The sequence below is a fragment of the Pseudorasbora parva genome, chromosome 17 (assembly GCF_024679245.1).
Source record: "Pseudorasbora parva isolate DD20220531a chromosome 17, ASM2467924v1, whole genome shotgun sequence".
NCBI lineage: Eukaryota > Metazoa > Chordata > Actinopteri > Cypriniformes > Gobionidae > Pseudorasbora > Pseudorasbora parva.
The window spans coordinates 22,702,824-22,728,182 of NC_090188.1; the positions used below are offsets into that span (position 1 = coordinate 22,702,824).

The window sequence follows — 25,359 nt, forward strand, 5'->3', positions numbered from 1 at the left end:
TGGAATAAAACCTCTGGCAGCAAACTCAAGGACTAAGAACAATTGGATTTGGCTGGCATAATATCATCAGGAAAATAAGTAATAAAGTATCAAAGTTGTGCACACCAAGCACAGGGTATTATGGAATGGTTGTTTTCCTGATCGCTTGCTTTGATGTATCGCAAACACTGTCATTCATTCTTTCATAGGGACATTGAGGAAAAGAGAAAAAACACGACTGGAAAACAGAATAAAACTGTGATACTTGCCGGTTTTACTGGTTGGTTTTACACGTCCCCATTTCTCCATGACAACACATCACAGAGGACTGCGGCCTTTTCAGCTCCTGAAGTTTGGAGGAGGACGGAGGAGGTAGTAACTGAAGTTTGAGAGTTTGAAATATCAAGCAGTTCACCTCCGCCATCTGCAGTTTATTCATCAGTATTACATTGATTTTAAAGCAACCCCTTTAATCAACACTAAACAAAAGATAAATATTTTTTCGATATTAAGTTTAACCTAATATATGTTGCAACGGTAAAAATCACATTGTACCAAGAGGGTTTGTATGGTAAATTATTGGAAGGGATTTTAAAAGTCTGATCTCATGGGGGCGCTGTATGATCAGAAACTTTTTAGGGGCAACGTTGGCGCCTTGGAACATTTTTACATTATTTATTTTTATTTTTAGACTTATTTTAGCTATATATTGCTAAACAAATAAAAAACAAATAGCATATTGTCCTTTTATGACAACTGCATCAATAAATTCAAAAACTCAAAAACTAGATCAATTGAAATAAATTCGAATGGTTTCAATTATGGCTGTTAAATATTAAATAAAATTAATGTCAAATTGAAATTATATGTAAATATTGCACCATTATTATAACACAATAAATACAAATTAAATATTCGGAAGAGCTTTTAGTGTTTCATTCATGCGTTCATTCTCTTATTCAAAACACGTATATTCTACACATTTAAAGAAAAAAATTTATCTATTAGCCCACGGGCCTAATAAATCCAGATGAAAAAAAAATGTATTTAACAAATAAAATCAGAGAAACTAAGTACGGGAGAATTTTTGCAATGGTTAATTTCGGCACAACAAAATAATAATATTACCTTTCTGGACTTTTATTTTGACGTGTTTCCTCGGCCATTGACGTTTACGGTGCCTTAACCTCTCTTTCTTCACAGTTTATTATGCAGTGATTGTATAACAAGTTCACATGCTAGATAGTAGTACACATCTAAACAACGAAAACCGAGTTTTTAATGGATTTCACGTTAAACGAATAAATCATTTGAAAGAGTCGGGTCGTTGTGAAGGTTTGTTGTTTATTGCTGGGCTTTGTTTAACGTCTGGGTTAAACTGAGGACAAACAACAATAATACAATGCTAGCAGTTAGCATTTAGCACATACGCCTATACTAATGCATAAAACACTTTAAATTGTTTTTTTTTTTTAAGAAGGATAGAATCAAATATCAGTAAAACCACATTTGTCTTCAAATTAATCAATTTAGCGCGTTATTATTGTGCGTTACTGTAAAAGCCGAGGCAATTATAGCATTCAGTTATTGTGTATGTCTCTTGTTGTGTTCTTCAGTGGTTTTACATTTTTCAATACGAATGTTTTACCATTTTATGTATATAATTAGGAAAAACATACACTTTATGATTCTGTATATAAGTCATTATCAATTACTATAGGGTTTTCGTGTTATTATAATACTCTTACTTTGGTGTCTAAGTAATGAAACATATCCAAGATTACAGCCTTAGATTATCCTTATTCACAGTTACTTTACAATGCCAGTAGAAGGCAACAAGGACCAGGCCCTGCCTCCCATGTCCAGCCCTGTCAGTGCCCTTACTCCTGGAGTCCAAGAAGACAATGGCCTTTCCATCCCAGGAAGCAGTAAAGAAGAGCCAACAGCTACATGTCCAGAGAATGGTGGGGCACAGAATCCTAGAAAATCGCAGCCCTTACTCCACATTAACCGGCAGGAGATCCGATCTGTTGACCACAACTCTCAGGCAGCTGAGCTGCAAGGTTTGGGAGTGGATGTGTATGACCAAGATGTTCTCGAACAAGGTGTGTTGCAGCAGGTGGACAGGGCCATTCAGGAGGCCAACCAGGCTGCGGCCAAAGCAGAGGCTGAGAAAGAATATGAGTCTGTACTGGATGACGTCAGGTGAATTTATGCCTCTGTTCATCTTAAAACATGTAAACCTTTCAATGAAATCGCAGTGTGAATGCTGCAATGTGATGCCACCTTTTGTAATTGGTGTGTACTGTATTTCAGGTCATGTACAAGTGCCTTGAAGCACATCAACAAAATTTTAGAGCAGTTAGCTCCTCATGCTGCCTCTAGCAAGGACATCAGTCGGAAAATTGAGTCTGTCAAACGACAAAAAGAGAACAAGGTGAGCATAAACTGGATTGTTAATTTTTGTTTGTATTATGTATTAGATATCTGCAATCTCAATACCAATGCGTAATCCTTCATAAAATATTATGTAGTATACACTATTTATTCAATATTCACTTTATATTCATAATAAAGAAAGCTTGTAATATTTCAATGAATCATTACTCTTTTTTTCTTAAACACTTACCACACAATTCTTCAAAATCCTGTTATCTTTAACAGGAGAAGCAGTTAAAAAAGATCAGAGCCAAGCAGAAGAGATTGCAGGCTGTTCTTGATGGAGAGGATATCCAGAAGCTTGAGGCAGAATTATTGATTGAGGATGATGAAGGTAAGTTTGAAGCACAGTCCTTTGCAGAAGCTTTACATACGTTATTAGACTTATCATTGGAGCATCATAAATTCTTTTGATCTTGCTGAATAATCACTTTGCATATATGCCATGGGCACCATAAATTAAACACTTTCAGATTGTCTGTGTCTTGGATGTTTGTTTTAATATGCTTTTTAAGGGGCAAGGTTGGCGCCTTGGAATTTTTATAAATAGTCTATATTTTTGTCTTTTTCCTTATTTTCACTTTATTCTGTTTTTTAAACATAAAACCACACAGCATATTGTAAATTTTGGGCCACTGACTCGGATCAGTTTAAATAAATTGTAATATTGACAATCATGGCGTCAAAGTAGATAATCCACCATTTAGATTCTCTGAATTCTCTGATGGAATTAAAATATTTGGGAGTGCTTTATGTTCATTGTTTTGAGAGGTTATTTATTTATTCATGCATTCAAGACCTTGTACACATGTACACACTTGTTACTGAATGGCTGTATCATGGAAAGTGTGACTCCGAATAGTTTTTTTCTCTCACTGTGTTCATTTAAATGTTTGCTTTAGTATGCTTTTATGACACTAGTGGTACTAATCTATTATCTGTTTGTTATTGTTAGAACCAGGCCCTTCTACTCTGGGCAGCATGCTTATGCCAGCTCAGGAGTCCGAATGGGAAGAGCTCATCCGCACAGGACACATGACCCCCTTTGGTTCACGGATCCCTCAGAAGCAAGAGAAGAAAGAGCCGAGGAAGTTTATGCTCAGTGAGGACTCTGGATTTGACAAGTACCTCGCCGACCAAGCTATGTTAGCGGATAGCAGGAAGAGACCCATCTTAAAGAAGAAGATCACCAAGAAGCACTCAGGAGAGACGACGCATGGCAAAAAGCAAAAGAATGGATCCCTCTCCAGCAAAGATAAGACGCTCCAAAAGCGAATGCGTAAGCTCCAGAGGACCGCCTTGAGGGCTCATCCCAAAGCCAGGCCCAAGGTGGAGAAGGAGCCGTCCCGAGCCAGGAGGAGGAAAGGCGATGGGGAACAGACGTCAGATAGCGAGGGTTCGGAGTATGTCCCGAGTGATGAGCTGATGGATCCCGAGGAACCAGAGAGAGATGATGATGATGAGTTTGGGGTGGATAAAGATGAAGAATACGAACTTAAACCGTACAAGAAGAAAAACCAGGCCAAAACCAGAAAACCGAAGAAGGAGGACGAGAGCGACGAATACATCCCTAGCAGCTCAGAGGATGAAGACTCTCAGAAAGGCGGAAAAGTCAAGAAATGTAAAGATGATGGAGATATCGAGTGTTACAGGCAAAGGATTAGGTAAGTTTAGTCTGAATCCATCATTTCTTAAACTGTCACAATCATTACAGTCAAAGGCCATTCATATGTTTACTTGCTTTGCCTAGCATGTATGCTAGAACAGATAGCATAATCCACTGATGAGATTGGCTGCTGTTCCTTGACTAAGCAAATTCTATGCCTATTCATATTTTCTCATTATGGTATGCATGTGTTAACGTGCAAATAGATGGAAGCAAACCTAACAAGATTTATGCATTCGTATTTATAGTAAGCAAATTGAGTTGGCATGCTCATTCTCTCTCTCTCTCTCTCTCTCTCTCTCTCTCTCTCTCTCTCTCTCTCTCTCTCTCTCTCTCTCTCTCTCTCTCTCTCTCTCTCTTTCTCTTTCTCTTTCTCTCTCTCTCCATAGTTTCACTGCTCCGGTTGGTTTTAAATGTGAATGCAGCCACTCTTTTCTGCTATGGTGGAGCGCAGCAATGTTGAGTAGTGGAGGATAGGGAGAAAAAAAACATAATTAACTGAACCAATGCTTAGTCTTGACTTAATTACAAGTGCAGTCTCGGAAGCCCCAGATAAAGGGAACAGTTTCATTGCAGAGTGACAGGACCAACCCCAAATGAAGATGGATTTTTTTTCCTACACTCCTCTCTCTGTACCTTTCTTGGGGAGCTCAAACTCCTAATTGTCTGTATCAATCTTAATTTGCTTTTCTGACGACACTGCCACTAACTTTCCCTGAAGCCAGAAGTGGGTCAATTAAATCTGGCCTGCTAGAGTGAGGGGCAGAGGAAGGGAAAGGTCTCTCGCTCTCGCTCTCTCTTCTGTTTCTGTCTTTGTCTGTCTGTAGTTCTTTGGCTAGGAGATTAAAAACCGAGGCCAGGGACTTTTGGTACCTGACTGTACCTTGCAGACTTTCCCATAGGAGGCATCTTTAACAGAGTCAAATTTTAAATGTCAGCAGTAGACTTGTTTTAGTTTGAGAAGATTGTTAATCAAATACGATATGTGAAGTCTTCAGCACGGGAAATGTCTCTTTGGGGTCTGCCGTTCAGCGTGACACTGTGTCCACACCAGTTTGTGGACCGTTTCTATTTTTGACATTATTCTGCATGGCTACTCAAGCTGTTTTATTACTGAACTGTGCCTAGTGGTCGACCGATATGGATTTTTTTTAAATGGCATTTGGATTTGTGGATATTTTTAATGGCATATCTAAGAGAGAAGGGTGGCCGAAGACCAATATAAAGCAGAAATATATGTCACACTTATCACATTTCATTAAAAAAATTCCCATTCAATTTATTTGACCTTTTATGAAAAAACTAATTTGTAAAATAAAACATTATTTATGTAAATAAACAATTTATACTTTAAAGAGCCGATGCTGCTATCTTTGAGAGCAAGGTGGCCGAAGGCTTCTGTATCAGGAAATAATTTAAAAGAAAATGGTTTGGTCCTTCCTTAGTAGGTCTTCATTTGGAAAATAAAACCTTAGATGAACAACAACACATGACATATCACGTCTCATACATTATTTATTTAGCAAAAATAAAACCAAAATAAAAAGGGCCACGAGTGACAAATTTAGGACACCCTTACTGTTAACACAGGAATCATTCTATGGTGAAGAAGATTATTAAAGTGGAAGACATTCAGAACAGACACCAACCTTCCTATGTGGACGTCCCAGCAAATCATATTGTGTAATGCTCAGAAAGAATTATAGACAACCCAAGAACTACACCTGACCTCACACCCTACAGGCCTTAGTTAACATGTTACATTTCGTGAGAGTACAATTAGAAAAAGATGGGTCAAGTATGGCATTTTTGGAGGGTATCCCAGGAAAAAGCCTTTTCTCTCTAAAAACAACAAAACAAAACAATGGCAGCATGGCTTAGGTTTGCAAAGTTGCATCTGAACAAACCTTAAGACTTCTAGAACATTGTAATTTGGACAGATGAGACAAAAGTGGAGATGTTTGGCCATAATGCACAGTGCCAAGTTTGGTGAAAAGAAAACCAAAAGAGCATATCATATCAAACACCTCATACAAAAAGTCAAGCATGCAGGTGAAAGGGTGAGGATTTTGGGCTTGTTTTGTCAAGGACCATATGTCCAACATCTAAAGCTTGGCTAAAATTTGGTCATGTAACCGAACAATGAGCCAAAGATCACCAGCAAATCAAAAAAACAGAATGGCTGAGAAAAAACAAGAATGAATGAAGAAGGTGTTGCAATGGTCCAGTGAAGTCCAGACATCATCCTGACTGAAATGCTGTGACAAGAGTTGTGCATAAACAAATCCCTACAAACCTCAACAGACTGAAGCAATGTTGTGAGACAAAGAGTGGACAAAAATTCTTCCAGAATGATGTGAGAGACTGATAAATCATGCAAAAAATTATTACTTCCAAGTTATTGCTGCTAAAAAGTGGATCTACAGGCAATTGAATATTAGGGTGTCCTAACTTTGTCACCCATGGGTTTTCCATCTTGACTTTATTTTTGCTAAATAAATAATGACATAATAATAAATAATCTGTAATGTCATGTGTTGTTGTTCATCTGAGGTTTTATTTTACAAATTTTAAGACATGCCAACCACTACATGATTTTTTATGTCCTTATACAGAAAATCCTGGAATTTAAAAAGGTGTTTTCTAAAAAGGTGTTTTCTAAAACTCCAAACTGAATGTCAGAATGGGAAAGAAAGGTGATTTAAGCAATTTTGAGCGTGGCATGGTTGTTGGTGCCAAACGGGCCGGTCTGAGTATTTCACAATCTGCTCAATTACTGGGATTTCCACGCACAACCATTTCTAGGGTTGTGAAAGGGAAAAACATCCAGTATGTGGCAGTCCTGTGGGCAAAAATGCCTTGTTGATGCTAGAGGTCAGAGGAGAATGGGCCGACTGATTCAAGCTGATAGAAGAGCAACTTTGACTGAAATAACCACTCGTTACAACTGAGGTATGCAGCAAAGCATTTGTGAAGCCACAACACGCACAGCCTTGAGGCGGATGGGCTACAATAGCAGAAGACCCCATCGGGTACCACTCATCTCCCCTACAAATAGGAAAAAGAGGCTACAATTTGCACGAGCTCACTAAAATTGGACAGTTGAAGACTGGAAAAATGTTGCCTGGTCTGATGAGTCTCGCTTTCTGTTGAGACATTCAGATGGTAGAGTCAGAATTTGGAACACAGAATGAGAACATGCATCCATCATGCCTTGTTACCACTGTGCAGGCTGGTGGTGGTGGTGTAATGGTGTGGGGGATGTTTTATTGGCAGACTTTAGGCCCCTTAGTGCCAATTGGGCATCCTTTAAATGCCACAGCCTACCTGAGCATAGTTTCTGACCATGTCCATCCCTTTATGACCACCATGTACCCATCTGATGGATACTTCCAGCAGGATAATGCACCATGTCACAAAGCTCAAATCATTTTAAATTGGTTTCTTGAACATGACAATGAGTTCACTGTACTAAAATGGCCCCACAGTCACCAGATCTCAACCCTAATCGAGCATCTTTGGGATGTGTTGAAACAGGAGCTTCGTGCCCTGGATGTGCAATTACATTATGTTTATTTCAAATATTTACTAAATTTGAAAAACGGAAACAAATTAATGTGAAGAGAATAATTTTAAGTTAAAAAACAAAAACCCTGTAAAATAATCAGATTTATTCTTTAGATAGCAACTTCTTGATTCTTAATGTGATGAACGTTCTGTGATGATGTGAAGCTTCAAGAGGCTTCAAGCTGATGCTGGTTGTGAAGACAGCATTAAAAATGTAGTGCTAATGTTGTGGTTTTGTCTTCTTGCAGGAAGTGGAAAAGGCAAAGACTTCTGGAAAAAGAGGTAAAGAGGGAAGCGGGAGAAGACGAGTCTGAGGAGAGTGACGTGGAGTTTGATGAAGGATTTAAAGTGCCTGGGTTCCTCTGGAAGAAACTCTTCAAGTATGGCTCCATCAAATCACACATACTCTCATTTGTGAAAAAAAACAATAATTTGTGTTTTCTTACACATACACACACAATGTAAGCTTAAAAATGCTTGCATTAGGAGGAAGCATTACCAGGTAGAAAGGCAGCAAGGCACGTCCAATGCGAGCTTCACTTTCTGCCTCCTGAGATACCTTCATATGATCGATTTTTCAAAAGGCAGCATAGATGTTTCCTTCACTGCCTTTGATATCCCACAATCCTGTGCTTTCTATTCTGTGACAGTTAAGGTTTAAAAAAAGATAGCGTCTGAAAGTTGGTTGGTGATCAGTTTGTGTGTAAATGTAAACTTTTGACCGTTTTTGCACTTTTAATGTTATTTCTAGGGAGAAATTTCCATTGTAGTTCTAAAATATTAGCTTAGTTCTCACCAAAGCGCTCTCTATTTTGCTGTGGATCATTACCATTATGCTGCCTCAGAAGTATGTCCAAAATCAGTGAGGTGTCTTCGTGTTCAAGTCATTGCCTGATAAAGCAGCGAGGCAAAAAGTCAGCTGCCTGAGTTTTCGTGCACAGCTAATGTGAAATCTTAAATGTGTATGAAAATTACTCACAATTTTAACTTTGAGTCCTGAAAGCTGAGCTGTGAAGTGCTCTAGGCTTAGCAAGATGTACTCGGCTGTTGTGTTCTGGATGTGTTTTACAGCACATCAATTGAGCAACACTTATGGCCCATTTATCCAGAATCAATAGTGATAATGGCCCTATGATTAATTCATCAGCCACTGTGTTTGTGTTTGTGCTGTGGCTGCATTTTTGTGTGACAAAGCGTTTGCTTTTGTTGTCCAGGTATCAGCAGACAGGTGTCAGGTGGATGTGGGAACTGCACTGCCAGCAAGCAGGAGGCATTCTGGGAGACGAGATGGGCCTGGGCAAGACAATACAGATAATTGCCTTCCTGGCAGGCCTGAGCTACAGCAAGCTCAAAACACGTGGCTCCAAATACAGGCAAGGGACCCTACATGCTTGTAGACTTTTACTGTATATATATCTACTGTATTTTATATATTTTTCCTTCTGAGAGTACAACACAAAGAAATCAATATATGTGCCTGGTTTAATATATACTGCTATTGATTATATATTAGATTAGTAGATGATATTTAATATCTTAATTTTTTTATTTAATCTGAGGTGAAAATGGGCTTCCGTATTATTTACACCATCTCTCACTCTTTCTTTCTCTCTTCATACTGTCTTTGTGCTTTGAGTCTCTTCCTTTCCAAAACATCCTCATCAGCCACCGAGTCACACATGCACCCATACATGTGTACAAACACTCATAAACACGAGCACACATAAACACAGACGTCAGCTGTCTCCCCCACCCCTCCCAGACTCAAAGTCTCGATTGCAATGAATATTTCAGCAGCTGGATTTCTGGTGGAGAGAGGTTTGGCGTGAATTATTAAAGACGTTTCAATTATGATATTCCTCTAATTCTCTTAGTGGCGACATCAAAGTAGAAACAAGGACGTGACATAAAAGAGAGACTGCTCGTTGGGAGGGGAGGGGTGAAAAAATAAACATGAAACGTAATTAAACACGTTTAAAGTATTGCCTTTTTACTTTTTTTGCTTTTCTTGCCAAACACTCTCAGGGTGCAGGCCCTCCTGGCTGGTCAATAAGCTGTCTGGCGTCGCCCATCCGCAAATTGATTGTTCGCAAACTCAATTATGGCTCGCTATCAATGGCTTTCACAATCCAGAATATCATATCAAGCTGTAATGCTCCTAAAGCCATTTAGTGCATTTATTTATTTATTTTTATTTATTTTTTTCAGTTTATTTCTTTAGTGAACTCTCACATGGAGAGGAATACCAGAGCAGCTGTGGTGTAAGCTCATAGGATTCATTACCTTGATGTTTAATGTGTGTAATTGCAAGTAAAACATTTTAGGTGGATTTCATATTAAAATAATATGGACAATCAGTCATTCAGTAATGGTATTGAAAATGGTATCCAAAAAGGATTACATCACTGGAAACAATACAACTTGTTCAGTAAGCGAGGCAGATGATGATTCATTAATCACTTTGATGATTCAATTCAGTTAGGATTGGACTACACTATGATTCCGATTCACTACATTGTAAAAAATTATTTAGAAAAAAAGTTACCTGGTTGCCTTAAAATTTTGAGTTCATTGAAATTGAAATTTTGAGTTAAATCAATGAACATTTTTTGAGATTCGACAACCTTTATTAAAATATTATTAAAAGATTTTGTAAGCATATTGGGTAATTGTGTGTGTTTTATTTCTGATGATGCAGTGAAACATGCCAAATAGTGCTATTTTCATGATTTATCACATTTTTTATGTGGTTCAGATACAAAAATATTTTGAGTTTCAATTTATTAAACAAATTTCCTTCATTGTATCAACTCAAATTTTTAATTTCAATAAACTCAAAATTTTAAGGCAACCAGGTTACTTACTTTTTTAAGTTAAACCAACAAAAAACAACCAAAAAATGTTACAGTGTAGAAAGAACTGACCTATAGGAGTCATGTATTTGTGAATCAAATCACACTTAAATGTTGTTTTTGCATGCAGCATGCAATGACAATTCAATAGAAAGGTCATTAAAGGTGCCTAGAATGATTTGAAACAATATGTTAAATTGTTCTCTGATATCTACATAGAGGGAATGTGGCTTATTTAAGGGCAAAAATTGTCCAGATACAGTTTTACCCCAGAAATTGTCCCTAGGATGTAAAGCTCCGATTGGCTTATTTCAGCAGGTCACAGCTCACAGCAGTTCAGCAAAGCGGCTTGTGAGTCCTGACCGTCCTGACAGAACACAGACTGACTGAATGACACTTTAAGCAAAACATCTGAAATGGAGATAGTTAATTGTTTATTAACTTACTTGTTTATTGGTGTTTTCAGATCATCTGCCCGCGAGAAAGTGCTTGTGTTTGTGCTGTTGCCAGATTTCAGAAAATTAAATCCCCCAAACAGAGCTTTTCTGTGAAAAAAAACCCATATACTATCCAGTGTTTAACTAAACATGTCCAATCTGGCAACCATATGCACGCAAGGTCTCTCTCGCGAGTGGATGATCTGAAAACACCAATAAACAAGTAAGCTCCATTTCAGCAATCTCCATTGACTATCATTTTAACTTATATGGTGGAAAAGGGGACGTTTGCTAGAAGGATCGAGTGAGCGGTATCTAGGGTTGTATTTTGTAATACAAAATAATATTACCCTTTGCCATTAGACACACTATTTAGTTTTGTATGGTACTTGGAGTTTCCTATTGTTACTGTACTAGCATCTTGCGTCATCTAACAATGCGGTCTCTCTAGGAAAAAAGAACAGCATTTATTTGAATAAATTAAACAAATCTTTTATGACTTAACGCTTGTGTCTTTTTTTTAAATCAATTCAATGCATCCTTACTGAATAAAAGTATTCATTTCTATCTAAAAAAAAGTCTGAAAAGCATATGACCGATTGCATATTAAAATCCTAGTACAGTACATACTGGAACTAGTATTCCAACTTTCAGTTTCTCCAGTGTTGTGACCACATTCCCTTCTCATATAGGTATGCTGGACTGGGGCCCACGGTCATTGTGTGTCCGGCTACAGTAATGCATCAGTGGGTGAAGGAGTTCCACACATGGTGGCCTCCTTTCCGTGTTGCTGTCCTCCACGACACAGGCTCCTTCACCAGCAAAAAGGTGAGCCTCGCTCTGCTTGAGCTGAGGACGTCCATTCTTGAGGCTTCCATAATGCAAACTGTTCTGTTGACTCTCAACGTATGTAATCTCAACCCTCTAAAGTTTCCATACAAAGAAGCAACATGACAACAAGATTAAGATGAACTGTGTCGCTTCGGCCTGTAACGTTTATGCCAGCGTGAGATTTTCCCCTTGTCAGCAAATATCCTAGTGTGTGGAGTCGAATTGGCTCCAAGGAAATGTTAAATTAATTAAAGCTAAGGTAGCAGGAGCTGCTGTGGGGCGGCTGTGAAGTGTTTACTGTGAGTGGTCTTCACTGCCCCCCTCCCCATCCTGCCTGACACAGTGATTAATGGGGGTTGTTGTCTGGCAGTCCGTGCTTTGCCCTCTAGGTGGAGAGTTGGTCTCAAGAGCTTGTGTGAGAGAGACAGAGGAACGTTTATGCAGCGTTGGCACCTAATGATACCGTCTTCACGCTAACACTAACACTCCTGTAGAGCAGATGTACCTGATTAATTGGCTACAAAGTAAAAAAAAAGTGTGGAGGGGGGGCAGGGAACAGAGGTTAGTCGCTTTGCACGTCTATAATTGGAACACACTTGAGACCGTTCATGTGAGACGTCAAAGCAGACGTATAGACTAGTCGTTCTGATGAAGATGCTATCGCCAGGGGCCTGATACCAGCAACCTATTGCAATTTCCTCAATTTAATTAACAGCCAAAAAAGACATTGTGCGAGCGAGTTTTCTTTCCGGTTTTACTTTATTCCTTTTTTTTTTCAGGAGAAGCTCATCCCGGAAATAGTGGCCAGTCACGGCATCCTCATCACTTCCTACTCATACATACGCATTATGCAAGATTACATCCAGAAGTACGACTGGCATTACATCATCCTGGATGAGGGCCACAAGATTAGGAACCCCAACGCTGGGGTGACTATGGCATGCAAGCAGGTGACCGTTCATTTCTTTGCAGAGATTTTTTCCCTTCATTTTACAGTTAAGCTGTACACAAAGCACACAAGTAAAGTTAGTTCACCTTTTAGAAATTATCTTAGTTTGCATAAAGTTATGAGCTCCAGAGGTATTGATCGCTATATTAAAAAATCAATTGGAAATTCTGCAACGCTTTGATTTGGTATTGAATAAACTGAAGCTAATGGAGCTTTAAAACCAAATCCATCTTAAATGGGGTTTTATTGTCAAGTAGTATCTGACTGCTTGCACAGTTAAGCTTCTAAAACTATTTTGATTACTTGAACAACTTGTGTCTCGTAAATTATGATGGATTGTCACTGATTTCTTTTTCCCCATACACAGTTCCGGACACCCCACCGTTTTATCCTCTCGGGCTCACCCATGCAGAACAACCTCAAAGAACTGTGGTCGCTCTTTGACTTTGTGTTTCCAGGGAAGCTGGGGACTCTGCCCATCTTCATGGAGCAGTTCTCTGTGCCCATTACCATGGGAGGATACTCTAATGCGTCTCCAGTTCAGGTGAACCACTCATCACCCAGAGCTTATTGATCAGAGCAGTTAAAATTCTCTTATTATTCATATATAAACCTATAATTTATATAAAATATAAGTGTGTAATGAACGCAGCACACATTGTATATTACACAGAGATGGAAGTGCCTGTATTAATTCAAAGGCATATAAAAACCTTCTAACAGCGTACTGATGGCTGCATGGTGAATGGACTCTAGATGTGCCATTATTAGGAAATCTTTTTAATAGCACACTTACTTTATGGATTTCATTTCCAAACTGCTTTAAAAGGCTATTGATGTTTCCTTTGCCAATAATAAAAACCTTTACTAATTATTAATGTTATTAAATGGTTGTAGATGGCTAACCCCTGACTCATGGTGCTCTCTTCTTTCCCAGCTGTCTGCATAGTCTTGCTGACCAGCCTCATACATTCATAAATTTTCTTTTAGTGGATATTCATTTGAGAAATGCGAGAAGACTTTACAATCTTGCAATTAGAATTTACATACTTTATGCAGTACGTATTTCTTTGCACCAAAAATATATGAAAAATGAACCAACGCCTGTCATGTGCACTAATTAAAATCATGCTGCAATCTCATATATACAGTGAGGAAAATAAGTATTTGAACACCCTACTATTTTTCAAGTTCTCCCACTTGGAGGGGTCTGAAATTGTCATGTCTGAAATGGTCATCTTAGGTGCATGTCCACTGTGAGAGACATAATCTAAAAAAATAATATCCAGACATCACAATATAGGATTTTTTTAACTATTTATTTGTATGATACAGCTGCAAATAAGTATTTGGACACCTGTCCATCAGCTAGAATTCTGACCCTCAAAGACCTGTTAGTCTGCCTTTAAAATGTCCCTATCCATTCCATTTATTATCCTAAATTAGATGCACCTGTTTGAGGTTGTTAGCTGCATAAAGACACCTGTCCACCCCATACAATCAGTAAGAATCCAACGACTAACATGGCCAAGACCAAAGAGCTGTCCAAAGACACTAGAGACAAAATTGTAACCCTCCAAAAGGCTGGAAAAGGCTACGGGGAAATTGCCAAGCAGCTTGGTGAAAAAAGGTCCACTGTTGGAGCAACCATTAGAAAATGGAAGAAGCTAAACATGACTGTCAATCTTCCTTGGACTGGGGCTCTATGTAAGATCTCACCTCGTGGGGTCTCAATGATCCTAAGAAAGGTGAGAAATCAGCCCAGAACTTCACGGGAGGAGCTGGTCAATGACCTGAAAAGAGCTGGGACCACAGTGCTCAAGGTTACTGTTGGCAATGCACTAAGACATCATGGTTTGAAATCGTGCGTGGCACGGAAGGTTCCCCTGCTTAAACCAGCATATGTACAGGCCCATCTTAAGTTTGCCAATGACCATTTGGATGATCCAGAGGAGTCATGGGAGAAAATCATGTGGTCAGATGAGACAAAAATATAACTTTTTGGTAATAATTCCACTAAACGTGCTTGGAGGAAGAACAATGATGAGTACCATCCCAAGAACCCCATCCCTACTGTGAAGCATGGGGGTGGTAGGATCATGCTTTGGGGGTGTTTTTCTGAACATGGGACAGGGCGACTCCACTGTATTAAGGAGAGGATGACCGGGCCATGTATTGTGACATTTTGGGGAACAACTTCCTTAGTTAGAGCATTGAAGATAGGTCGAGGCTGGGTCTTCCAACATGACAATGGCCTGAAGCACACAGCCAGGATAACCAAGGAGTGGCTCTGTAAGAAGCATATCAAGGTTCTGGCATGGCCTAGCCAGTCTCCAGACCTAAACCCAATAGAGAATCTTTGGAGGGAGCTCAAACTCTGTGTTTCTCAGCGACAGGCCAGAAACCTGACTAATCTAGAGAAGATCTGTGTGGAGGAGTGGGCCAAAATCCCTCCTGCAATGTGTGCAAACCTGGTTAAAAACTACAGGAAACATTCGACCTCTGTAATTGCAAACAAAGGCTACTGTACCAAATATTAACATTGATTTTCTCAGGTGTTCAAATACTTATTTGCAGCTGTGTCATACAAATAAATAGTAAAATAATCATACATGATTTCTGGATTTTTTTTAGATTATGTCACACTGGACATGCACCTACGATGACAAATTCAGACACTAAGACATAGTGTCAGACCCCTCCATGATTTCTAAGTGGGAGAACTTGCAAAATAGCATGGTGTTCAAATAATTATTTTCCTCACTGTATATATATATATATGTGTGTGTGTGTGTGTGTTTGTGTGTGCGTGTGTGTGTGTGTGTGTGTGTGTGTGTGTTTGGACACACTTTGCCATTTTTCTTTTTTTTTTAAAAGAATAAAACATTATGAAACTAAACTATAAAAATGTTTAAGAGCTTTTTAAACAACATATATCTAAGTATTTTATGACAGCATATTGTATTTTTAAAAGTACAAATATTCTGTCACATTGCAGGACCATTTAAACTAAACTAAAGGGTCTTTAAAAAATATATTTAAAAACTTTTAAAAAAATTACTAAATTATTGAAAAGGTGAATGAAAACTAAACAGGTCCTGAAACAGGAAACATGAAGTCTTGAGTTAAGTCTCTCTGTCTCTGTGTCTCTCTCTCTCTCTCTCTCTCTCTCTCTTTCTTGTTCTCTCTCTCTCTCTCTCTCTCTCTCTCTCTCTCTCTCTCTTTTCCTCTCAAATGAGCCCTAATCTGGGCTCATTGTATGCCCTGCAGTGTTGTGGTTCCACTGCAGGCTTTCTTTTGATCTGCGAACCCCTTTAAATTACAGCTAAATGGCATTTGGCCTAACGCTGGATCAGGAGAACATTATTGATAAAAGAGTGTATCCCCCCTCTGGAGTCCAGCAGCACTCTTATGAATCTTTAATGTGTCAATCTGCTGATAGGAGGAGAGAAAAAGAACAAGCGGCTGTTGACATGCCTCAGGACACGCTAATTTGTTTGGCTTTCAAAAAGTCTGTTGAAGTGGATGCTTGTTAATTAGCCTAAACATAAATATATTTTAGTTGGTGTGTGTGCTTGCAAAAAGTTAAAACATGTAAATTACTGTAAGTTTGCAAATATTTAATCAAAAATTATATTGTTTAATCAAAATAATATTGTGAAATATTAAAATAACTGTTTTCTATTTTATTGCATTTTAAAATGTATTTTATTCCTGTGATTGGCAGCTTAATTTACAGCAGACATTACTATGATCCTTCTTAATAATGCTTAATTCACCCTTTTGGTGAATTTCCACATTTATTTGAAATAGAAACATTTCATTTCAACATCACTTGCCTTTTTAAGGCTTTATCAGTCTATATACTATAGTTTCATATTTTTAATGCAACACCAGGGAATGTGTTGTCACAAATGGATTTATTTGTATTATTTATAATCCTCAGGTCCAGACTGCCTATAAATGTGCTTGTGTTCTTCGTGACACGATAAACCCTTACCTGCTGAGAAGAATGAAGGCTGATGTGAAAGCAAACCTCTCTTTACCCGACAAAAACGAACAGGTGCCCACTACTTATCTTTGTTTCCCTTGCATGACAACAACACATTTTGGCCAGTTAGTTCATATTTTTTTGTGTTTCAAAGAAAGCCAAAGCAATACGCTTTAAAGCATTAAACATTTGAAACTTCCTAGTGCTGAATAATCAAATATATGTTGACTACAAGCCAAACATCAACTCAATTATAGCCCCTAATATTTGAATGTCCAAACAGGTCCTGTTCTGCAGATTAACGGAAGATCAGCGGCAGGTCTACCAGAGTTTTTTGGACTCCAAAGAGGTTTATCAAATTCTGAATGGAGACATGCATGTAAGGGATACATGTGTTGATTGCTCAAAACTGATGATCTTTTCTTCCCCGCAGTGTAAAAAGCCTTATTCATTATTCAGTCCACTTGAGAGTGGTGACACCCCCTATCATTATATGTTGACATACGGTTGTGTTCAAATAAATAGCAGTGTGTTAATAAAAGTGAGTAAAGTGCAAATATTTGGAAAAGTCCAAATCAAAGCTTATGAAGTCTGCGTTATTCTTTTACTGGAAGCAAATAAAATGAATATTAATCTGTTCAGATTAATAGCAGTGTCAATATGTCTCTTCAAACTAATTTTTTTAAAGATTCAACTTTAAATGAAACTAATATCTATTTGCATAGCCATTGGTTTTGATAACTGCTGCATCTGCGTTGCATCGAGGCATCCAACTTCTAGCACCTGGAAACGGGTATTTCAGCCCAAGATGAACAAACTACATTCCACAGTTCCCGTGAATTTTTGGGTTTTGCTTCAGAAACTGCATTTTTAATGTCACCCGTAATGGTTTCGAATGGGGTTGAGGTTGGGGGAATTGAGCTGGCCACTCCATTACCTCACTCCTTTTCGTCTGGAATCAAGATGTTGCTTGTTTACTCTCGTGTTTAGAGTTGTTGTCTTATTGAAAGACTCATTTCAGGAGCATTTCCTCTTCAGCATAGGGGAACATAACCTCTTCAAGTATTTTGATACATTCAAACTGATCCATGATCCCTGGTATGTGATAAATACACAATAGTATGAAAAACATCCCTATACAATCATTCTTGTGTCACAATCATAGACTGTAAAAAAAAAATGCTTCACTGTCTTCACAGTGTACTGTAGCTTGAATTCATTACTTGGGTGGTCGCCTGATGTACTGTCGATGACCACTAGACCCAACAGAACAATTTTACTCCCACCAGTCCACAAAATGTTACGCCATTTCGCTTTGGGCCAATTGATGTGTTCCTTGGCAAATGTTAACCAATTCTTGCAAATGAAGTACTATTGTACCACAATACCATTTTTTCAGCAATGTTGCTTTACGGGGCATCTTGCTGTTAGCTTAGCTTCAATCAAACATTTTCTGAAGTAATTTTAGATTATCTTTGATCTTTCTGGTGGTGATAATTGGTTGAATCTTTACATTTATTCTTACTCGTATACTTTACGACTATTCTTCGATCGATTTTTAACAGTAGTTGCTTATTTTCTTCCATGTGTTTTGTTTTTTTTGTTGCTGTTTTAAAGCATTTGAAATCATTTTAGCTTTTGCATTTGAGTTTTCTGCACTTTACATTTTTGCCTCTCCATTTAACTTTTTAAATTGCATTGTTCTTCTGAATAATGTTTGGAACGGCCAGCTTAGCAATTCAGGAGGAAATATAGTTTATTACAATGTGTGAAACATTTGCTTTCCTTCTTCCTTAATGAAGGACAATTAATGACACCTGTTTTTTTCACAGAATGAATAAATTATTTAATTAAACTCCACACTGCTATTATTTTGAACACGCCCTTTCAATGAGTCAGTTCCGCAGAACAAGCAGTGTACATGTCATGACAGTTGGGTCTGTTGTTTTTCTATTAGGGCCTACATTACTACAGGTACCTACAAGTAGATTATTTGCAATGCAGAAATATCACTACTACTAATACAGTGAATCTTCAGGTTGCTGATGTTATACTGCTATTTGTTTTTTGTTTTTATGACTGTAGTTGTTCGAAAGAGTATAAAGAAAACCATTTAGAGAGCTTCTGGAATTTGTGTTGTGGGATTCAAAGTCTAATTTAACCCTAAAAATAAAGTTTAAGGATTTAAAAAATATATATATTTCAAGGCATTTTATCATGAACCACGAATAAGAAATATGTATGATTCGCCTTTATTTTATTGGTCAAAAAGAGAGCCTAAAATGATTCTTTTGTCAAGTCATCCAGGACAACATGATCATCAGGTTTTAAACAAATGTGTGTAGTTTGCACAGCTCAAACATTGGTTAAACGATACTAATACAAACTTGCTAATAATGTTTACTACTTTTCACACAAATTATTCTGCTGACACCAATGTGAAGTGGAAAAAAAAGTATGAAAAAATTTCTGAACTATTTATAATACGTGTACAGATACCTTTTGCTGTACTGTGAATTACCTTATCACAAGGATGCAGAATATGTTTAATTGGCACATTTATCAGCCCTACACACCTGTGAAGATGCTTGCCTCGTTGCATAAAAAAAAAAAACAGTCCTTGTGATCTATTGACTCTTTTTATGTGCAGTGTCACAGGAGAAGCTCCTTTATACAAACTATTCATCACAATGTTCCAAATGTATTTTCTGCAGACAAAAGCTGTGGGTTGCAGAGCAGTTTACAAACCCCTCTTATGTGGTCACAAACTCCATTAAGCCACATATATAATGCAAAGACTGCTGCATTTACTTCAAGGAAGAGACTATACTTTGCTCTGGTCAATTACCTTCATTAAATTAACCAAGTTTATTAATATTAAGATTTGTGTTTCCTATTTCTTACATGGAAAGAGAGAATTGTTTTTCTCCCTCCATTAAATGTATTAACATATCCATCCGGTGTATTAATCTCAATTCCCCACCCTGTGGTTCTAGGTCTTCTCAGGCCTCATAGCTCTGAGGAAGATGTGCAACCACCCAGATCTGTTCACAGGCGGGCCGCGGATGCTCCGAGGCATCCCTGATGAGCAGCTGACCGAGGAGGAGCACTTCGGTTACTGGAAACGCTCTGGGAAAATGATTGTGGTGGAGTCACTGCTGCGCCTGTGGTTCAAACAGGGACACAGAGTTTTGCTCTTCACCCAATCCAAGCAGGTCAGTAATAAAGAAAGGAACGGCGAGAAGAAGGATAGACAAAATGCACAACAGCAAAGATGCCAATGGTTGATTCACATAAGTAGATCCATCAAGCCATCGCTGAAGGAAAGGAGTGCGAATAAACCCACAGTATTGATGGATAAACTGCACTCTCGCTATCTCCAGCAAAACCACTAAAGGACCAATAAAGTTATTATGTCATTTTGCTCTCTAATAGAATTCATTAGGAGATCTTATTGCATTGTAGGGTGTCTGTCAGGACCCAGCTGTCTTTGTTCAATAGAAATGAGATTTGGCTTCAGAGAGAACCTAAAACCCACACAGTTGGTACTTCTGTACATGTAATATTAATCTCACTTAATCCTATTAGCACTAATCCTGTTCTTAATGCTCTGTCTGAAACCCTTTCTCCCACACACACACAGATGCTGGAGATCTTGGAGGTGTTTGTGAGGGAGAATGGCTTCTCCTATCTCAAAATGGATGGCACCACTACCATTGCGTCCAGACAGCCTCTCATCGCTCAGTACAACCAGGTAAATATGAGATGGCAGGGGCGTGTTTTATGCTCTCTGTGATGGTGCTTTTGAAACAGTTTATTAATCCTTTCCGTTTTTTTGCCCTCTTCCTTACAGAACAAGAACATCTTCGTCTTCCTCTTGACAACACGAGTTGGAGGTTTGGGAGTCAATCTGACTGGAGCAAATCGGGTTGTAATCTACGACCCAGACTGGAACCCCAGCACAGACACTCAGGTCGGCCATGCCTTATCTCTCATCCAAAATGCATGCCCTTTAGTACCTGATGCAAATTTTTTAGCTTGCAGCATGCAGTGCTGATCGGTAAGGATCTGAACTATTGACCTCTTCCTGTAGGCTCGTGAGCGTGCTTGGAGAATTGGACAGAAACAGCAGGTGACGGTTTACAGGCTGCTGACAGCTGGAACTATTGAGGAGAAGATTTACCACAGGTTAGTTTCCTGGGACTGGGCATTGAGATGGAGCTGGTAATGGTGAGGAGGACTATTACAATCCATAATGTCCTACTTCTGTCTGCAGGAGCTCAATAGACAGTAATTGAAATGCATTATTTTTTTAATTAGATATCAACACAAATTTGCTAATTGGTCGCTAAAGGCTGTCGTAGACTACTGGGTTATTTGTAGGGAGGCAATGGGAATTTCCATACACTGCGAAGAGCGGGATTGTGCGCATATTAGTTTTGCAATTTCGAACTAACCTGCATTTGTTAAGCAGATAAACTGTCCAGCAGGGTGAGATTGTGGGAAGTCAGTGTTTAGGCGAAGGATAAAGGAGATAATTCAGGAAATGCGGGGCTAGAGTGTGTCATGATGACAATTAAAACAATCTACAGTATTTCTTGTCTCTTTCCATAGACAAATCTTCAAACAGTTTCTCACCAACCGGGTGCTAAAAGATCCTAAGCAGAGACGTTTTTTCAAGTCTAACGACATTTATGAACTTTTCACGCTGAGCAGTCCTGACGGCTCCCAGGGAACAGAAACCAGTGCAATATTTGCAGGTAATTGATGGATCTGTTAACCATTTGAGCATATTTTCTTTGCAAGAACAGCTCTGTTCAATTGGCTGTCAACACAAAGAGAAGATGGGTTGAAATCAGGCAATATAAATATAATTTAAAAACATTTTTTCAGGTACACTGTCAGAAAAAAAAAAGATAAAATCTGATGTTTTAGGGGTACAGCAGCTTTGTACCTTATCCAGCCCTAAGAAGTATACATTTTTAACAAGAATAAAAGTACCACAATGCACATTTCTTCTGAGTGTAGATACAGTACCTAAGTCTTTGTGTTGTATTGTTTATTATTTCATAGGCACAGGATCAGATGTGCAGGTTCCAAAAAGACACAAGACCTCCCGTCCATCTCAGGGGACCACAAGACCATCACAGTCTCATTCATCTGCATTTTGCGTTGAAGATTCCACATCTCTATCAGGAAACAAAAACACTACCTCAGTCAACGGTCTCTCTAACAACAGTGCTTCCGGGTCACCGAACAATAACCTCGAACCTCATTCCATTGCTGACCATTTGACAAACAGCACTAGTAAACATCTCTCTTCTATGAACAGCCCTCAAAAGCACAGAGAGAAGAAAAAGCACTGTGAAATGCCAGAAAAGGACACGTTACCCTCAGACGGACGCAAGAGCAAGCATAAAAAGCGCAAGCACTCTGAGGACGCCAGGTTTGAGGGCTGCCGTATATCTCACCTGGTGAAGAAAAAGAGGTACAAGAAAGAGGAAGAGGAGGAGGAAAAAAATGAGAAAAAGAGTGATGATTATGTTCTAGCCAAACTCTTTAAAAAGTCAGGGATACACAGTGTCATGACGCATGACACCATCATGGAGTCATCGAACCCTGACTATGTACTCGTGGAAGCTGAGGCCAATAGGGTTGCGAAGGATGCGCTGAGAGCTCTGAAAGTTTCCAGGCAAAACTGCAGGCTGCCTTTCTCAAGAGGGTCCATGACAGCAACCCCACCTCCAGTCAAGTATGTCTTTTTTAAAGTTCAACCTAAAATTCTGTCTGATTACTCACCCTCATGTTGTTCCAAACCCAGCAGACTTTCCTTCATCTTCGGAACACAAATGAAGATCTTTTAATATAATCTAAAAGCTTTCTGTCTCTCCATTGACAGCCTACGCAACTACCATTTTCAACCCCCAGAAAGGTAGTAAAGACATCATTAAAGTAATCCATGTGTCTCCAGTGGTTTAACCTCAGTTTTATGCATGCATGTTATGTTAACGCAAGAGCAGATGTTGCATAAACATGCGATGGAGATTAATATTTTGTAAATAAAGTGGTTAATTGTGTATTTTCACGCAAACAAAGCACTTCCGTTGCTTCATAAAATTGGAGTCACATGGATTATTTTAATGATGTCTTTACTACCTTTCTGGGGGTTGAAAGTGGTAGTTGCGTAGGCTGTCAATGGAGGGACAAAAAAACAGATTTCATAAAAAAATATCTTCATTTGTTTTACGAAGATTAACAAGTCTTACGGGTTTGGAACAACATGAGGGAGAGTAATTAATGACAGAATTTTAATTTTTGGGTGAATTAACCCTTTCATTTTATATAATAGAATGGAAAATTAACAATAGTATGTGTCTTGTAATTTTTTAAAAAAAATTAAAGGCTGTTTTAACATTTTTTTTTAGGAGAAGGTTTGGACAGAAGAAAAACTCCCTCCTTTCTCAGCCACCTGGGACAACGGCAAAAGCAGCAGAGAAATGCAAGGTATGTCTATATGGGTATAATATCCTGTGAACCCCCAATAGTATAATAAAGGTTGTTAAGCATTCATGTTCTATTTTTTTAATATAGGATGCAGATGTTATAAAGAAGTCAGTGGTAAAGAAGCCAGGATCTGCTTCTCACTTCAGTGGGGAAGGAGCACAGGGGGAATCTGGTTCTCTCTCCTCATCCTCTCTCCTCGCTAGAATGAAGGCCAGGAATCACCTCATTCAACCCAGGAGACAAGAAGATGAGGAAGAGGATGAAGACGAGAGAGAGACTCGGTCTGCCACCACGCATACGACTCCTACAGAACACGACGAGCTTCTGGTCGACCTGAGGAACTTTGTGGCCTTCCAAGCTCAGGTGGATGGCCAGGCGAGCACCAAGGAGATCCTGGAGTACTTCACCCCGAGACTCACTTCCACACAGACACCAGTGTTCAGAGAACTGCTGAGAAATATTTGTGAGTTCCACAGACTTCCTGGGCAGGAAGGGATGTGGAAGCTTAAAGCTGACTTCAGGTAAACGGAGCGGGGCACATTAAAAGCTGTTAAATGAGAAGCTCCAAAGGAAATGTATACCTCACACATTTGGGATCAACGGTGATATGATGCAATTATATTTCGATTATGAAATGTAAAAGTGTAAATGCAATTAATTTCAATAAACTTTCTAGAACTTTCCAGGTTTGCCATAAAAGGTACAAAAAGAATTGTTTTGGCTCTGTTATTGTAAAACACTCCTATTGTATGAAAAAACAATATTTTGTAAAACTCCTGGAAAATTACTTGAACTTGTAAATTTCCTAAAACTGTGTTGGTCAGGTTACTAATGATGAGACCAGTATTTGTTTTGCTGTACTATATTATAATACTATTGTCATCTTTTTTGTTAATGCAAAAGGAATTATTGGTATTTTGTGCTACCATTTTTCTTTTTGGCAATAAGGGAAAATGTACATTTTATATAGGGTTTCCACCCTAAAGGTGCTTGGTGCCAAATTGTTTACATGACGTGTTCGTAAGTGAAGGTGATTTTGAAAGTTATAGCCAACATTATTTAATGTCTTGAGAGTATCTACCTCTACCTCCCACTTAATGTTTGTTCACTGAGAACAAATGAGATTTATTGTAATTGCAATGTGTAAAGCCTGTGATGGGAATTATTTTAGGGAATACTGTTATACGTTTGAACAATCAAATGTATTCATTAAAAGTTACCTAATAAACATCATCCTTTACATCAACTCCTTAGTACATTTTATTAATATGATCTAGGAAATTTAATGCATGACTAGATGATGAGCCGGAAGATGCACCACCTCACAGGGGCTTATTGCAGCTCATTTTGAAAAGAACTATGATTTTTCTGTTGTTGCACATTAATCACAATGCCATGGGCTCTCAGGGACAGGGTTTTATTTCTTGTAAGTTAATGTGTCAGAAATTAGTGTTCGTCTTATATTGTTTGTCAGCGCGATTTAGCACACCAGCAATGAGAAGCAAACCTTTTCAAAAAAAAAAAAAAAAAAAAAACTTGAAGGTGATATCGCGTAATGCTTTACTCTAACTTTAAAACAATAGGCTAAAGAAAAAAGAGATCGTTTATTAATTTATTCAATGCTCTGTTCGAGTTTCCGACCTCATTTAAACTTTAGTCGTTAATGTGCTCGGAATAATAGTAATTTACTTATTCACTTGTAGTTTATTAACCAAAAGTCTCTTTTTTATTTATGGTGGATATTTGTGCGCGAGCAGTCTTGTCGCTGACCGTGGTGCTGAAAGTTTTTTTTTTTTCTACTTATGAGGCCTCGTGCACACAATTATGATGTTAGTTAAAAATTAAAAACACCTATTTTTACTCGCACGTGCACTCTAAAGACAGCGCTTTATGACTCATTTCAGCTGGCACATATACTGCTGTAATATATTCAGCCTCGTAGAAATCATTTGATCTATAGGTTCGCGAATTTTAAATATATCTCTGTTGCGTACTATAATAATACAAATGTCAGGAAGTTATACAGAGCTCGTCCCGCAGTTCCCGATGCATTTTGACGATATCATAACACCAACTTTATTTTCAGCGGTGCATAAATTAATTACACGCATTTAATAACTAAAATATCATTATATTCCCCTCTT

At 38.4% G+C, this 25,359-nt stretch overlaps 1 protein-coding gene across 1 annotated transcript; it reads left to right on the forward strand.

Annotated features, from left to right (window-relative positions):
• Positions 1-1,189: 1,189 nt before the first annotated feature.
• On the forward strand, positions 1,190-24,461 carry ercc6 (excision repair cross-complementation group 6). The gene is made up of 20 exons (XM_067421213.1): positions 1,190-1,314; positions 1,789-2,184; positions 2,296-2,416; positions 2,644-2,752; positions 3,374-4,082; positions 7,900-8,031; positions 8,866-9,024; positions 11,633-11,768; positions 12,551-12,721; positions 13,088-13,264; positions 16,667-16,783; positions 16,995-17,090; positions 19,708-19,926; positions 20,355-20,465; positions 20,565-20,684; positions 20,805-20,899; positions 21,326-21,471; positions 21,785-22,463; positions 23,137-23,215; positions 23,303-24,461. Exons 2-20 carry the CDS (start codon positions 1,799-1,801, stop codon positions 23,738-23,740), a joined length of 4,200 nt encoding a protein of 1,399 aa, XP_067277314.1. The 5' UTR covers positions 1,190-1,314; positions 1,789-1,798; the 3' UTR covers positions 23,741-24,461.
• The last annotated feature ends 898 nt before the right edge of the window (positions 24,462-25,359 follow it).

Excerpts from the sequence above, each read along its gene's own strand:
- ercc6 (XM_067421213.1), top strand. The coding sequence starts at position 1,799 with ATGCCAGTAGAAGGCAACAAGGACCAGGCCCTGCCTCCCATGTCCAGC. Across the intron at positions 9,025-11,632 it reads ACACGTGGCTCCAAATACAG|GTATGCTGGACTGGGGCCCA; the intron begins GCAAGGGACCCT and ends CTTCTCATATAG. Across the intron at positions 20,900-21,325 it reads GAGGAGAAGATTTACCACAG|ACAAATCTTCAAACAGTTTC; the intron begins GTTAGTTTCCTG and ends CTCTTTCCATAG.